This window comes from Ostrea edulis, chromosome 5 (assembly GCF_947568905.1).
Source record: "Ostrea edulis chromosome 5, xbOstEdul1.1, whole genome shotgun sequence".
Lineage (NCBI taxonomy): Eukaryota > Metazoa > Mollusca > Bivalvia > Ostreida > Ostreidae > Ostrea > Ostrea edulis.
In genome coordinates this window covers 6,717,388-6,732,630 of record NC_079168.1, presented here as the reverse complement: position 1 = coordinate 6,732,630, position 15,243 = coordinate 6,717,388, and the positions used below count along the sequence as shown (strand labels likewise).

General features: G+C 35.1%; 1 protein-coding gene across 3 annotated transcripts; it reads right to left on the bottom strand.

The window, feature by feature from the left end:
- Positions 1-3,387: 3,387 nt before the first annotated feature.
- On the bottom strand, positions 3,388-14,022 carry LOC125652569 (uncharacterized). Of its 3 annotated transcripts, none has more exons than XM_048881888.2 (3): positions 13,872-14,022; positions 12,794-12,898; positions 3,388-5,206 (listed from the first exon to the last, which is right to left on the bottom strand). In XM_048881888.2, the coding sequence occupies exons 2-3, from the start codon at positions 12,800-12,802 to the stop codon at positions 3,863-3,865; spliced, it is 1,353 nt and encodes a 450-aa protein (XP_048737845.1). In that variant the 5' UTR covers positions 12,803-12,898; positions 13,872-14,022; the 3' UTR covers positions 3,388-3,862. The 3 variants fall into 3 exon arrangements, with proteins under 3 accessions (XP_048737845.1, XP_048737846.1, XP_048737844.1); XM_048881889.2 differs by lacking the exon at positions 13,872-14,022 and adding an exon at positions 12,986-13,164; XM_048881887.2 differs by lacking the exons at positions 12,794-12,898; positions 13,872-14,022 and adding an exon at positions 8,569-9,301.
- Positions 14,023-15,243: the final 1,221 nt, after the last annotated feature.

The window sequence follows — 15,243 nt, the reverse complement described above, 5'->3', positions numbered from 1 at the left end:
CAAATGCCCTTTCAGAAGATGAAATTCTCCAAAACTATGCTTCAGTTTTAGACACATTTAATATCCCAGTCAATGGGTGGAATGAATATGAGTTAACGTACCTATACTGGATTCCTAATATAAATTACATAAAAACCCTTACAAACAAAGATACATTGCTGGATTCAGTAAGTGCTCTACCAAGCCCCTATCATTGCTCCTCACGAAAATATTAACAGATGTGAAGTAGAAACTTCAAACTTACTGTGCGACAACATATGCCAGAAGTGGATGAATCAATTGTGGATTCTAAAACTTCTAAAGATGTAGTAAACTTGAAATCGCAAAAATGTTCTCTAATCAACAACATCAAAACGTATGACTTTTCAACACTTTACACGACCATTCCTCACCATGAATTAACGACTAAACGTTTTGACATCATAGACAGTTGCTTCTTCAACAAAAATGGAAAACGGAAATATTCATATCTAGTGATCAGTCATCCAAAAAATTGCTATTTTAAACACCACTCTGATTTCACGCACAAGTACCCTGAAGTTGAAATAAAAAATATGCTAGAGTTTCTCATTGACAATATTTTTGTAGTATTTGGTGATCACAACAGTCTGCTGGAATTCCGATGGGCACGAATTGCCCTTTGTTAGCTGGCCTGTTTCTATGTTCATATGAAGCAGAATTTATTCAAAAACTTCGCAACCTATCTGAAGTATTTGACAGTCAGAGAGGGTACCTACAAGGAAACCCTCTATCGCCTTAATAATATATCTTCCCTAATATGTGCAGAAAGCTAACAATACAAAATTGAAAAACAATAACATTAAAGGCATTACTAAGTAATATTGACAAAAATCTTAATTTGCTGACATCACTGATTTTTGTTTTACTACGGAATACTCCACGGATAACTCCACTTACCTGATCAAGATATAGGGCTTACAGCTGGTGTGACCGGTCGACAGGGGATGCTTACTCCTCCTAGGCACCTGATCCCACCTCTGGTATATCCAGGGGTCCGTGTTTGCCCAACTATCTATTTTGATTGATTGGCTGTATCTTGTTTAACGTCACTCTCGAGAATTTTTCACCTATATGGACACGTCTCTCTATTCTGCATTGCTTATAGGAGTTATGAGATTGATCACTGTTAGTTATCTTCGCCTTTCATAGATCTTTTATGAAAAATTGGATTAATGATATTTTTACACAGGATATCCTTTTTATATGCATAAAATCTGGCGCCTAAACTCGTATTTGTCAACGCGCTTGGCATAGCCAGAAATCCACATGCAGATGTAAAAACACCAAGATTTCTCAACAGTATGTCAAAAGCATTCAACATCTCGACATACGTTAATGATAAATCAATCTAGGGAGCAAGCACAAATGTGAATAGAACAGAAAAAAGTTTCATCGTAAAAGCTTTCTTTCACGGAAGTCGTCAACTGAAAGTCGAGTCACGTGACATGTAAACATAAACAGGGCTCGTGTCTCGTTTTGAAAATGAAAAGTTTAGAAGTCTCAAATACATTGTACATCTTTGCGTCAGTTCTTTTTTAAATTTGGGTTTGTTGTTGTGTTTTACACGAATCAAATACAATCACATAATCAATCAAATATCTGAATTTTTTGTACCAAAATTGTGTCCGTGTCCTTTTAAGGTCATACACGACGTTTAAATGTATAGTCTAAAATTTCTATTTCTAAAACTAATATGTCATCGAATCTCCTCAATAAAAAGAGAGTTTTTCCGAAATAGGTTTAAATTCTGTAATGTAGTAAAATGACTACATGCCGTATATTGGTCTGGTTAGCCCAGTGTTTAGATCTCATAATGCAAGAGTCCTGGGGTTAGATTTCCAATTTATCCAATGTCCATACACACAGCCTTCTGTAACATTTTACAGTTTTACTTGCCACAACCAGGTACTATCAAAATATGCTACTTACAAAACAGACCTGGTAATATATCCCAAGTTTGCAGGGCCGTAAATTAACCTTCAATTTGGAGGAGGCAGGAAATTAGGCGGGGGTCTGGGGACCGCCCAGGCCCCCAGACGCTGAGCACATTTTGTGCACACTGAACACGTTTCGTGCAAAATCCTTGATTCTAGGGCCTTCTAAGATGTTACTTGACTAACTCATTCTAAAAGAAAGATTTGGAATGCTTTTTAAGGGAGGTATCATGTTCTTAGTTATTGGAAACAACATAAATTCTAATGAACTTTAAATTTTAAATTTTTTTGGCTCAAAAGTTGGAGGAGGCAGCTGCCTCCTCCGCCTCCATGTAATTTACGGCCCTGATTTGGTTGTTTCTTGTTTTGTTTTTTGTTTGTTTTGGTAGAAACGAAGTAAGATATGCAAGTGAATTGTACCCGAAATGTCACCAATCATAATTATCATTGAGACACGTTGTGTTTGTCTTTAAGATTGGAATGACTAGCAAACACCTGCCTTTATAATTTTCTCAAGCAACGCTTCTACATGGTGCAATTTTCTACCACATCTTCAACACACTACTTCTTATAAACTTCTACATGATGCAATTTTCTACCAGACCTTCAACACACTACCTCTTATAAACCGTTTTCTACCAGACCTTCAACACACTACCTCTTATAGACTAACGGTAGTCGGACTGATATTGGATTTTCCTATCAACCTCCTCAATGTCAATCTTTCGGATTACAATTGCACGTGGCTGATTTGAAACCTGTTTACAGGTAAACATGCTATAAATCACACGAATGATATAAACAAGACGATGCCTGAAAGAGAGTCGTGAGGACCCGCTAATCCGTGTGTGCGTAATTCATGTTAATAGAGGAAACAAAGGAACAAACAGAAGATAACTAACGGAGTGGTTCTGTTTGATTGAAGGAGACACAGCTGGTGTCACCACACTAGAGATTATGTCGTGATAATGCGTGTATGACAACAATGATGTCACTTATTTGCAGGTTCCCGAATCGCCAACAGATGTGAACTGCTAACCATTAAAAGTACAAGGATCTCTGTAGACTGATTAGGTAGTCGTCCCATTTAAAGATAAAATACTCTTTTCATCACTTGAAGTTGCGTTTTCAAGGTAGATGATTTTTCTTTCATGTGTAACAAATTCAGTTGTTCTTAAATCTAACTCAACTTTTTGATGCAAAGAAATTAATACACATAAATTGCAATCCCGATACCTATCGTAGTTAATAACAGTCCATTCAACAAATATAAAAGATTGGTAAATTATTTCATCTTTAAAGCTTTATGGTATGAGAAAACTCACTAATTCAAATCCTCCGTGAACACTTCACCTATTAGATATAAATGCATAAACATAAATAATAACAGGCCTTCCGAGCTCCTTCGTAACTCAAATTTATAAAACATTGAAAAAAGACTAAATCTGCTTTTATTTCATAAAAGAGATTATGTCCAATGCAGTTTTGCCTGAATTGTCTCCGACATTCACAGCTACTTGGGATACATAGGTCTTTCTTAAGTTTATTCAAGTTCGGTTAAAATGCATAATTCTGTGATTTAGAACTTCTTTTCTTCTAGGAAACCATAGCGTGAAGCCTGAGACAAACGCTACATTTCTATCACATATCTGTACTAATGTAGAAATACAAATTCATGGCAGAACTATGCGTGTAAAATCCACCTAAGCTGCGTAAAAAATAGCCATTCTGAGTCTCAATATCGAAACTACTAATATTATGACGTCATGATTCCGATTCTAGGTCACTGAGTAGCATGGAGATTCTTCACAGGATACACTTAATATTGAAGCAAGAGCTGTTGATTTTGCTGGACAAATAGAGTCCTTTTCACAACGAGTCCTTTCTCAGTAACTTGGCAAGTCATGTCACTCGTCGTGTAAGCTATGCACACCTTTCAACAACCCAAAGGCTTCTGTCCACGATATCGAGTTACTCCGCTGAGACCGAGTCAGATAGGTGTCCTCCGATTTCTGCTTTTGAATGGGAGGCAGAACTCTGGCCCTGGGGGAGCGGACCTGAGACGAGTCTCTCTTTGGTTCATCTGGAACACTGAGGCTTTGTTTGAATTTTACAAGCTGTGTTTCGTCCATTAACATCGGGAGACTTTTGTTTCGTCTTCTGTGTTTAGCACTGGGTGAAGAAATGTTCACTTCCCGTGTTCTCACTGGCGAAAGAATAATGTCGGATTTATCTAAAGATATTTCTGTCCTTTGACTATTAAATGCACTTGGGACGTCATGGTTGTTTTCATGTAAATGAAAAGTTCCGTCAAAGAGAGATTTTTCGGTTTCTACCACTGGGATAGACATTTCAGACTCTGTTTCGGACTCATACCCGTATTTCATTGGATATAACACAGACGCTGCCTTTAGAGACATCGATTCATCTGTACTTCCTCTCAGAATGATAGAATTTCGGTTTTCCTTTTCTTGTTTGTCTTCAATATCCTTTAGTCCATGCTTTTGTGCCAAGATGTTCACAAGATTAAAAAGTTTCTTAGTATTTGTTGAATGTTGTAATTTAATGAGATCAGAAAAGGATACTCCTTGTTTCTTAGGCTTGATTGTTTTCAGATGGTTATTCAGTTTATTTTCTAGTTCACTGTGTAGAGTGATCTGTGGAAAAGTGCCCTCTTCTTTGACGTTTTTGTGCTTTTCAAACTCCTCGTCTTCGTTTATTTCGCTGTCTTCCATTATTGAAGGTAGTGGAACACCGAGAGAGGGCAAGTGTAAGTCCGATCCTTCTTTCGTTTTATCTGATGTTCCACTGGGGTGTTGTTTTCTTTCTTCTTTCTCTGGCGTCTTTCCGTCATCACTTTCGCCGATCCCACTGTCAGGAGAACTGTTGTCGGGCTCGGGATTCTTTTTTCTAATACTGGGGAGAACAGGAGTCTCCCGTACGATTAGAATGGCCGAAATATTCTTCCTATTGTCGAAACTGGTTTGGTCTCTCAAGCGCTCTTCTCGTTTTCTCCTTTCTCTCTCTCGTTTACCTTCGCGGAGTTTGGTAGAATACTTTGCAATAGACGTTTTCAGCTTACTCTGTTCTTTCCGAATGTTTCTGACGACGAATTCCATATTTTTTCGATGTAAATTCATCTGTCGTTGATATTCCACTTCACTTCCGGCTACTCGTGTCACTGTCACCTTGTTAATTTCACTCTGTATTCCTGCCGCGCGAGCATATGACGAATGGGCGAGGACCATTTCCTGCAAATAATTAAGTTGATACCATAGAAACAAATAAAACTTGGGAATGGTTACCTCTGTAATAATTATACTAGCAAATGGAACAGCAAAATAATAGGTTCACACATATATTTCGATAGAAATTGACTCGGTTTTATTCATTAGGTTTAACTTTTAAAGTTGTTTTTATAGAGGCAGTTGCTGTAAATTGATGGCCCGTTTCGGTTCGGTGGTTACATTTAGCGATGTTCGCGTGTAAAGACTTTGCCACGAAATTAAACCTATCATTGAATTTTGCTAGACTGGGAAGGACCTGATATATGTGACAGTGATGAGAAATATTCAAACAGCGCAAAATCGACACCATTGAGTGATTCTATTGTAACGAAGCGTGGGAGTTTAACATTGTAGAAGTAAAAAGAATTTAGTTTTATTGATGCTCAGCATACAGTCCTTAATGTTTAAAAATACATTATACATTTGAATATAATGATAACACTTTATATTCCGCAATTTTGAAATAGAAAAACCCGTATACGAGCAAAAAACTCTGGCATTCCGTAGCTCAATAATAACACTATATGCAATTAGTATTTTTCTAGCTTTATACAATTTAGCTTACTAAGAAAGTTAAAGAAACATATTTTTTCATTTATAATTAGAGGATTGTAATGGTTACTACTTATATGGTGGCATTATTCTGATGATAATGCTGTTGGTTAAAATATCCTTATGATATGCTTTAGAGAAAATATTGACAAAACATAATTGACTTCAAAATGTGTGCTTCGATGAGTTTCAAGTGTTGGAAATTAACGAAATTCTACACCTGTACATTATACAAATGTATAATGTCCATGACGTCATATCCCCGGAACCATGCAAAATAAGACTATAATTGGTCATACAAGTTTGTCATTTTAAAGTAAATTCCTCATTCTGAACCAAAATCTCACGGCTGGTCACAATTAATAATATACATTATACATTTAAATATAATTAATGATAATTATATATGTACTTTCTACTCACTGAATGAATAGAGTGTAGTTATTCTGTATATGAATACACCCACTAGTTTCTAGTGAACAAGTGAGTTTCAATTTTTATAAATTTTTTGTGTATGTACAGTATAACACAATACAGATCTTGTGTTCCTTTCCACATCTAAACAGAGTATGAACATGAACTTTAGAATTAGTGCTATAGCAGTACTCATCGGGTATAATGATTTATGGCAAGCATTCAAGATATTTTTCGCAAAGGCATGTCCCACAAAAAGCTACAACCCACATTAGTAATCCTCACAGTTATATCCCCTTGTGTTAATAAAGCCTTATACCCGAATATATACCTGAGGGATGAACCATACTTACAATGTAGACATTCCCTGCAGGTAAAAACTCAGGTAGCGTAATCATCAGATAGTGTGTCATTCAATAAGAAAAACCTCAAATCTTTGTACATCACACATTGGAATTAGTACCTATGGTATAGCAATAAGTACTTACGGTATAGCAATTAGTACCATTAGTATCTACGGTATAGCAATTAGTTTGATTTGATTTGATTTTTGATTTGATTTGATGTTTTCCACCACACTCAACAATTTTTCAGTTATATGGTGGCGCCCAGTTTTTGTTGGTGGAAGAGAGAACCCAGATACAATGTACCTGGGAAGAGACCACCGACCTTCCGAAAGTAAATTGGGAAACTTTCTCACTTTCCGGTGCGAGCAGGATTCGAACCCGCGCCGACAGAGGTGAGAGGTCGTGTGATTTTGAGCGCGATGCTCTAACCACTCGGCCACGGAGCCCCCTACAGCAATTAGCATCTACGGTACAGCAATTAGTACCCATGGTATAGCATAGTAACAGCCTAAAGCAAAAATTAAGTTCGAAGTGGGGCATTTCTTTGATAATTAGTACTCATTAATGTTCAACTTTCTAAAGTAACATTCCTTGAAATCATTTGAATTCATGAGATCTATTTTAGTAGTTACAGGAAACCCATGATTCTATTTTCCTTAAAGCTTAATTTTGCGGGTTGTTTTTTTTTTTTTAATGATATTGGAAATTTTGATAAAAGTTGCAGATAATTCTAAATGCTTGGACATTTCCATTTAGTAACCATTAAAATAACTAATTCTATAGTAAAAGAATACATGCCCCACTGTCAGACAATTTGGACAGAATATGGGGTTGTTGCCATTTAACAAAGCGTGATTTGGAAATTATTTTGAAAAATATGTTGAAATAAAACAATTAAAAAATGTTATAAGAGTTGAGCTCCTTCTGATCACCAAAAACAATATTTGGTGTTAGATGCCCTTACTTTACATGTAGTAAATATTTACTCGATATAAATATCTTTGGTTTTTAAATGAACGGGGACTTATAGTCAAGTGGTTTTGTATTTTAGTAACCAGCAATTTAACATTCAAACATAAGTAACCAGCAATTTAACATTCAAACATAAGTAACCAGCAATTTAACATTCAAACATAAGTAACCAGCAATTTAACATTCAAACATAAGTAACCAGCAATTTAACATTCAAACATAAGTAACCAGCAATTTAACATTCAAACATAAGTAACCAGCAATTTAACATTCAAACATAAGTAACCAGCAATTTAACATTCAAACATAAGTAACCAGCAATTTAACATTCAAACATAGACTGCTACCATAATTGTGTGCGTGAACTTTAAAGTTCCCAAACTTTATATCAACTGTTCAAGATCATAAGCAAAGAGAAAGTATTTTAGATTCTTATTCAATATTTATTACTCTCGTCTTACAGTCCTTTCGGTTAAAAGGAACATCTCGTTTGTACATAGAGAAAAATCTTGAGTTTTACTAACAACTTCTTCACACGAAGACTTTCCTCGTGTGATCTTAATACAACTTTTCTTTCTCTGCTACACTTTCTCATTCAGATAAGTTTTTTTTTAAAGTTCTAAAACTGTCTAGATAATTGTCATAGTCATTAATTTTCGAGGTTCATATATACACTATTTTAGCGGTATTGATAAATTCGCCAAATCACATATATCGTGAACACAAGTAAGCGAGCTATATGAAATCAAGACTATTCCGTTATAAGTTTTGAAAAGTGACATTATCTAATTTCACCATCAGTATCACTTAGTAGCGGGATAACATCGGTAACACTGGCCTCGTTCTACTTAGTACCTAACACTACCTCTCCATAGGCACAATTTAGCATTGCATATTGTATAAATTTTGGTATTGCATATTGTATAAATTCTGATTTGAACATATTTTATTCTATAAATATACAAAGGGATTGGTTACAAGTTTTAGCAACTTAGACAACCTCTCCCGCATAAATGTTAGAGATACATACAATTGTTTTACCTTCATAATAGACTCGCTCAGTTTCCCGATGAGTTTGGTAAACTCACACGTGTTCTGTCTATTCCTGAGACTCATATCTGCGGCTGAGTTTTCGTGTATTTTGCCACCCTTTCACATCACGAATGATTACAAGATTCATAGGTGTCGTATTGTATGTGGAAACCGCTATAATTTACAGCGACTTCTGGCCATCACCGCCATCTCCATAAACGTGATTGTTTGTAACAAGAATATCAACGTATCCTGTGTTGTTTTTGTGCAATAAGTGAGGGGTGTGTTACGGGTGGAGAAAAATCACCGACATTTGTGACAAAAGTGAGCAATAAATCTCCAAAATCTCCACAATCAAGCGGAATAAGGTATGTACGTTACGTGAATTCTGTCAAGTGCTGCGTAGATCATGAGAGATCTTGAACATTATGGCTGGATCACAGCATTGCCAGGGAGCAGGGGAGACAACTGTTGACGGGATCCAAGGAGATTGATGGGAACATAATGAAACGGGGATCGGGTTTATTTTGAAAATGTCGAAACCTTAAATGATTTTATGGTAACATTTCAGATACCTGTCATCATTTCACTAAACGTTTTGCCCGGTGTGTGGTTGTTGATTTATAATTACTCTCTCGCTTTCGATGAATTATCCCTAATTGATTCCTAATACCTTGTTTATCAAAGAAAAGATCTTTTACCAAGTCCTGGACAACGGGCTTTCCTTTTTATCAGTGCTTACAGAAACCGCCGCGTGCGAACGTGACATATAATTTTGATTTTAGAAACAAACACTACGGGACAAAGATTAAATGAAAATATATCAGGACAACGATCTCTAAAATTCCGATTGCAACACAGATATTTGATAACCTATAGGATGATATGTGACTTATATGTCATAAATGCACGTGTGACATTGTTATTTTGTATGGAGATTGACATCACAATTTCTAACATCATAACTCTGCAAATTGTTACAACGCTACGTCTTTATTTGCTTGAATTAATTTTTAAAGTTTGTTTTAATTCAGCCTTTGTTTTGTAAATGATTTATGAAAAATGTGAAGTTAACGAACAATGATCAATCTCATAAATTCCACAAAGAATACACAATTAAGAGTAGAGCAAACACGAGCAAGTCGGAAAGTTGTTAGTTTTGTAAAACTTTGGTCAGTTAAAAAACTACTTTATGATAAAGCCCAGTCTGATTTAAACTAGACCTCCAATCTCGCCCCCCCCCCCTTTCTATGTTTGTTCGAGATTGAGATAAAGTCATGAAGACGGCGAATGATTCTGAAGAAAATAGATGTGGTTAAATAGAGTTCACACTTTATAATATGGATATAATTTACTATTTCTACCTTATCTAGGACCCCTCGAATCCAGTAATTAAATTGGTCCCCCTGTTCTCGCCAGCGTAGCCTCGTTACCATTCTATCGCAGAGGCTTCAAGACACGTCCAATCGGAAATCAAACAGTCAAGTGTCACTGAGAATTCCCATTTGTGTAAATAATTTATAGCTTCTTCAGACCCCAAAGTGAGGACTGAGCTAACGGATTTAACGAAGAAAAGAACAGAACTTTTGGTTTAGGAGCGGCATCAGAAGGGCTTCTGAACATGATAAGGCAGAGCTATGTTCTTATGTAGATGAATTGTTTTCTAATTCCAATGCGCGCCTTACCTTTTTTTTTTACTTTATTTTCTATACTGGGTTTTGTACAGCTGTAAATGAAATAGTCTTTCTAAAATCAATGTTGGCGCACTTGTTCAGGAATTCGTTATCTCAGAGTTAATTTGACGTTAATTGTTTTTCAGGGTTGTTGATTTTGGTGCCCAACAGTTTTCTTTTTTAACCCGCTGGTTTAATCTGGGTTATCTGAGTGTAAATGGTACCTCATTCCACGGTCTGTTTTAGTTTATGAATGTTGAATGCCGTATTTTGTAATTATTTGATAGAGATTTCTTTTAAAGTCATACTAAACAAGTAGAGAAATGATACTGATATTCTTGTATTGTTTTCTTTATTTCTCAATTATTAAAGAAACATAAGAAGCATGCAGGGGGTGATGTGTAATCCTTGTAATGTATATAGAGTAAGAAATGAATTGTGTATGAAAATCCACGTGCAATCGTTCTTTTTAAAACGGGTTTTCCCGCTTGAATCCCGACACATTTCGGAAAAATGTTAGTCTATAATGACGTAATACTTTTATGACTTTTTTTCTGTCCGCCATTGACCGCCATGCCGGTACACAGAAAGATGGGAGAAATATTTAAACTGTCGTCAGTGTGGATGATATCAAAATACTGTTTATCATTATCGGTGTCTCTGGTTTAAACCTGAATTGACGTTAATCGTGGAATTTTATCTGAAGATTGTCAATAAAAATAGTAGATTGGTTATTTCTCAAAATTGATGGAATTCTTCCACTTGTGAATATATTCAATTCTGATTTATCAACAGATCTGGGGCTTCTATAGCCACTGCAGATTAATGTCTCTGTTTGCCTTATTCAATCAACCGCCATTGACAGATAGACGGGAAAATCCACCAGATTTTACAATACCGTGAAGCAATTTAAACAAGTTAACCAGCAAGAACACTGTCCAAATCTCAGAAATATTAAAGCAATATTTTACAAAATATGAAATTGATTTGATTCTGTCCAAAAAAAATAATTAAAAATAATGATACATATAATTGTTTATTAGGCATTCTTGTCATGAGGAATTTCTACCCGTTTCACTGCGGTTTTATACGATATACAGAGATACCTTAGGTTGTAGTCCAAGACCGAAGCGACGTATTCTGTTATCCCTCCGCGCAGGGATTTACAGGGAGAGTGTTATATAGATAGGCAATTTTGATCCTGAACGTGATTGTGAGTTGATAAATCTGCGGCGGGTGATCGGGTGGCGATTTAAACGTATTCAAATTTAATTCTTCAAATCTTCAAATATTTACTTTTCACAAAATCACCAAATTTTTTTTCAACTGTCTGGGTGCACCGCTGGGAATCACGCAAGAATAGAACTGTTAGACTACGGGTCGATTTTGATGGATTTAATTTTGAAAATCCAGAAATCAAATATTCCTGGGTAGATAGGATATCCACTTAGCGAAAAACTTGGAAATTAATACGATTTCTTTTTTCACATTGAGAATTATAAATGACCCTTGAATTTCAATTTTGAAACTTCAGTTCATAAAACTGGATGTTTTTAATCTCCATTAGATTGTCGTGTAAATCAATTTTGAGATCAGTCTGGTTAAGCGATCGATCTACAAAATCATACGAACGAAATGACGTGAAAACATCTCATTATTATATATTCGATGCTAAATAACACAGCTTACACAATTAATTGATTTCTACACATTTTTAATCCATAATAGTAATTTAGTGTATATTATGTACAGTAATAAGGCGTCTTATCCTGATTTTTAACAAGTTCTGATGTCTGTAATATATAATTGGATTTATACCTGCGCTATCCTTATCACCTGAGAAGACTAACTAGCAATTATTGAGGTAGCCTAATTTTTAGTTAGAAAGCATAACTAGTCTTGATTGATTCTTATCCAATACCACAGATAATTGAAAATATAATTTTGGTACATACATATCACACATTTTTTTCACTTTCTCTAAATTTAGCGGATTATTCTTTTTAAACAATAGACAGCAGGTTTTCAGAAGATATGTTTGTAGTACCTTGAACTATTTCCCCATTAAAATTGGAGTGAACATGAATCCATGGCCGTCAAAAATATATTGTAACCACCAGCTGAACTTTATGTATAGTAGGGGAGGGGGGGGGGGGGTAAAGCAATATTAGCTCTAAATCTAAAAATTTTATTTTGTTGTAAAAATGAGCTAGTTTGGTAGTTTTATTTGTAACTTTAACCATAATCATTGAGTGATAAAATCAAACCCAAGTTTAAGATTTTATCAAAAGAAAGACTTCGGTTCTATTGAATATACAACATTATTATTATAGAAATCAATTTTTGTACGAAAAGACAAATAATGTAATTTTGCTTCATTCGGAGCCTCTGAATAAATTTTCTAACACATATATCAATAAAAAAAAAAGTTGATATACCTTATATTTTCCATCATTGAAATGATAAATCACAATTTTACAACAAACCATTTTCGACACCAAGATGACAGCTAATATTGCTTTAAGGATGAAAGTTAAAGGATAACATTTAGCAACGCCTACCTTGTGCATCGTTTCTCCTGGGAAATTCCTAATTCTGAATCTTTGGTGGATGACGAGTGACAAAGTGAGAATCTGCTTCCACGAGGGGACGATCGGGGCTTAATCCTGAAGAAGAAAAATTCATCGATTATGGGCGGGGAGGCGGAATAATCAGCTTCAACTCGTAAGCACGCATAATGAACTTAATCTCACCCACTCTAGTCCCGAGTGCTTCATTCACGTGTACATCTTTAACATCGCAAAATAAACAACACAAAAACACGCTCGTCTTTATAATCCTCGATCAAAAGATAACAAGAATTTGATATTTCTTTCAGATGTTGATTTAGGGTGATTTTAAATCAGTCTAAATATTGTTGGCGGAGATATTCTAGCGGCGGATCTCCTATTCTACACTTCACTCAGTGATGTTGACTCGGGGGAAGTCATATTTGTTTACCTTGATTCCGGTCAATGTCTTCTATTTTACAAAGTACACTGGTCGTTATGACGATTTTAAACAGTCCCGTTTCTAATTGTATGAGATATTTTTGATGCCATGCACATAAAACCTTGTTTTTCAACAGGGTGCCATTTTATGTTTCCTAAAAATAATGTTTGTGTCGTTCATTGTTTTTCTGTAATCATGCAAAGTTTAAAATTAGAATACAGAACTTTTTTCAGTATATATTTATCTATGTAGGGAGAAGGCTAGAATAAGCTGTGTCGGCTGCCCAATTTCATTCACGTATTTGTGAATATGTTACTACCAAATTTGTAAACTGAAGTGTAGATATTAGTACTGTGCTTCACTTGATCTCGACACCTTCCTGGTGTTCAATCAGAACTCTTTATATCCTAACAAATGTCTGTGTAATCATCAGATAGATATACATGTATTGTCTATGTTTCTTTTAGGTCTTGAATTTTAGCAATATTTGTAAGGTTATTAAACTTCGCTTTTAAGACGATTTTGATCTAGGTATCTATTTGTACACATACGTAAAGGGCGTTTCTTGTGGTTACTTTAAATCTTGCTTTTCATCAGAACTAGTATTTATCGTGTAGACTACTTCACAAAATAATGAATTATACTCACCGCTTCTCCGCTCATCGTTCTCCCTACCTGCCGTGCTCAGAACTCAGAAGATGCACTTCCGCAGTTAAGGCACGTGTGATTTGATTACTGGTATCTATGAACTCCCTCACGGTATCGATCCCGCATTATCTCTGTTTATCTGTTTATGAATGTTGAAATATTATCAAATGTCAGGAGTTATAGCAAATCAGGCCAAAGGAATATTTGTTGTTCGTTATACAGGTGAAATTACAATTTACCTGTAACGTAGATTGTGGTTTATGAAATTCTCATAAAATAACGATGTAGACACACCTGAAATATTAGTCATAACTTACAATACTAATTTATGTGTTTAAATTTACCACAAAATCTAAGTGCTGGCAAATGATCCTTAAATTCTTGAATTAACTACACATGTTCACTTTGTGATGTGTATAGAAAATTACATATTAAAAAGTATTACTAGTATAGGCCAAATATGTATAAACTTCTACAATAATTGCCTACAGAAAATGTCAGTGATTTAAGTAATTTACGGAAATTCCTACAGAAAGCTGAAATACTTAGAGACTCATTAAATGTTAACTAAGATCTTTTTTTTTAAATTTGTAATTGTTTTTGGTATATATATGTAATTTACTCTTGTCATCATATGCTATGAACTAACAAAGGGATACGGAATTCTGCCATGAATTACTATTAGGGCCTATCAATGTAATTTTTTCTTCACTTTTCAGTACACGTGACTACTTTTTACTGTATTTGTGGATATAACTTCTTTATGAATGGAAAAAGATCAAGTGAAAGGACACAACGCATGTTTCTAAACTTTTTCATTTTTTCAGCAAAATTAAATTAATTAGGCCCCTAAAAGTTGAGTTTTTAATAATATCTCGCAGTACTTTCACAATCCGAAGGGCGCATGTGACGTCACTGTACCACGTGACTACCTACCTTATTAACTTGACTTTTTGAAATCGGGGCTTAGATTTAAGTCTGTATTGTGGTTAATTATCGCAAAATTTCGGCGAACGAACTATTAGAACTAATTACTATAAGCATAAAGAAGACAAAATGCATGTAATATTGTATACTTTGAAAACATGAGATATGTCCTTTAATGCACTAGTAGTACATGTGTGCGCTGAATATTGTGCCTTGAATGTTGTATTTGCTATGTAAGTGATGGGCATGTTGCTCAAAGTAATGAAGAAATGAAACGAATGAGTGTGTGTTCATGTGTGTATGTGTGTTCGTGCGTGCATGTAATACATGTACCAAGTATTATAAATTACATGTATACTAGCAGTCGAGTTCGAGTTCAAGTATTATAAATTACATGTATACTAGCAGTCGAGTTCAAGTTCAAGTATTATAAATTACATGTATA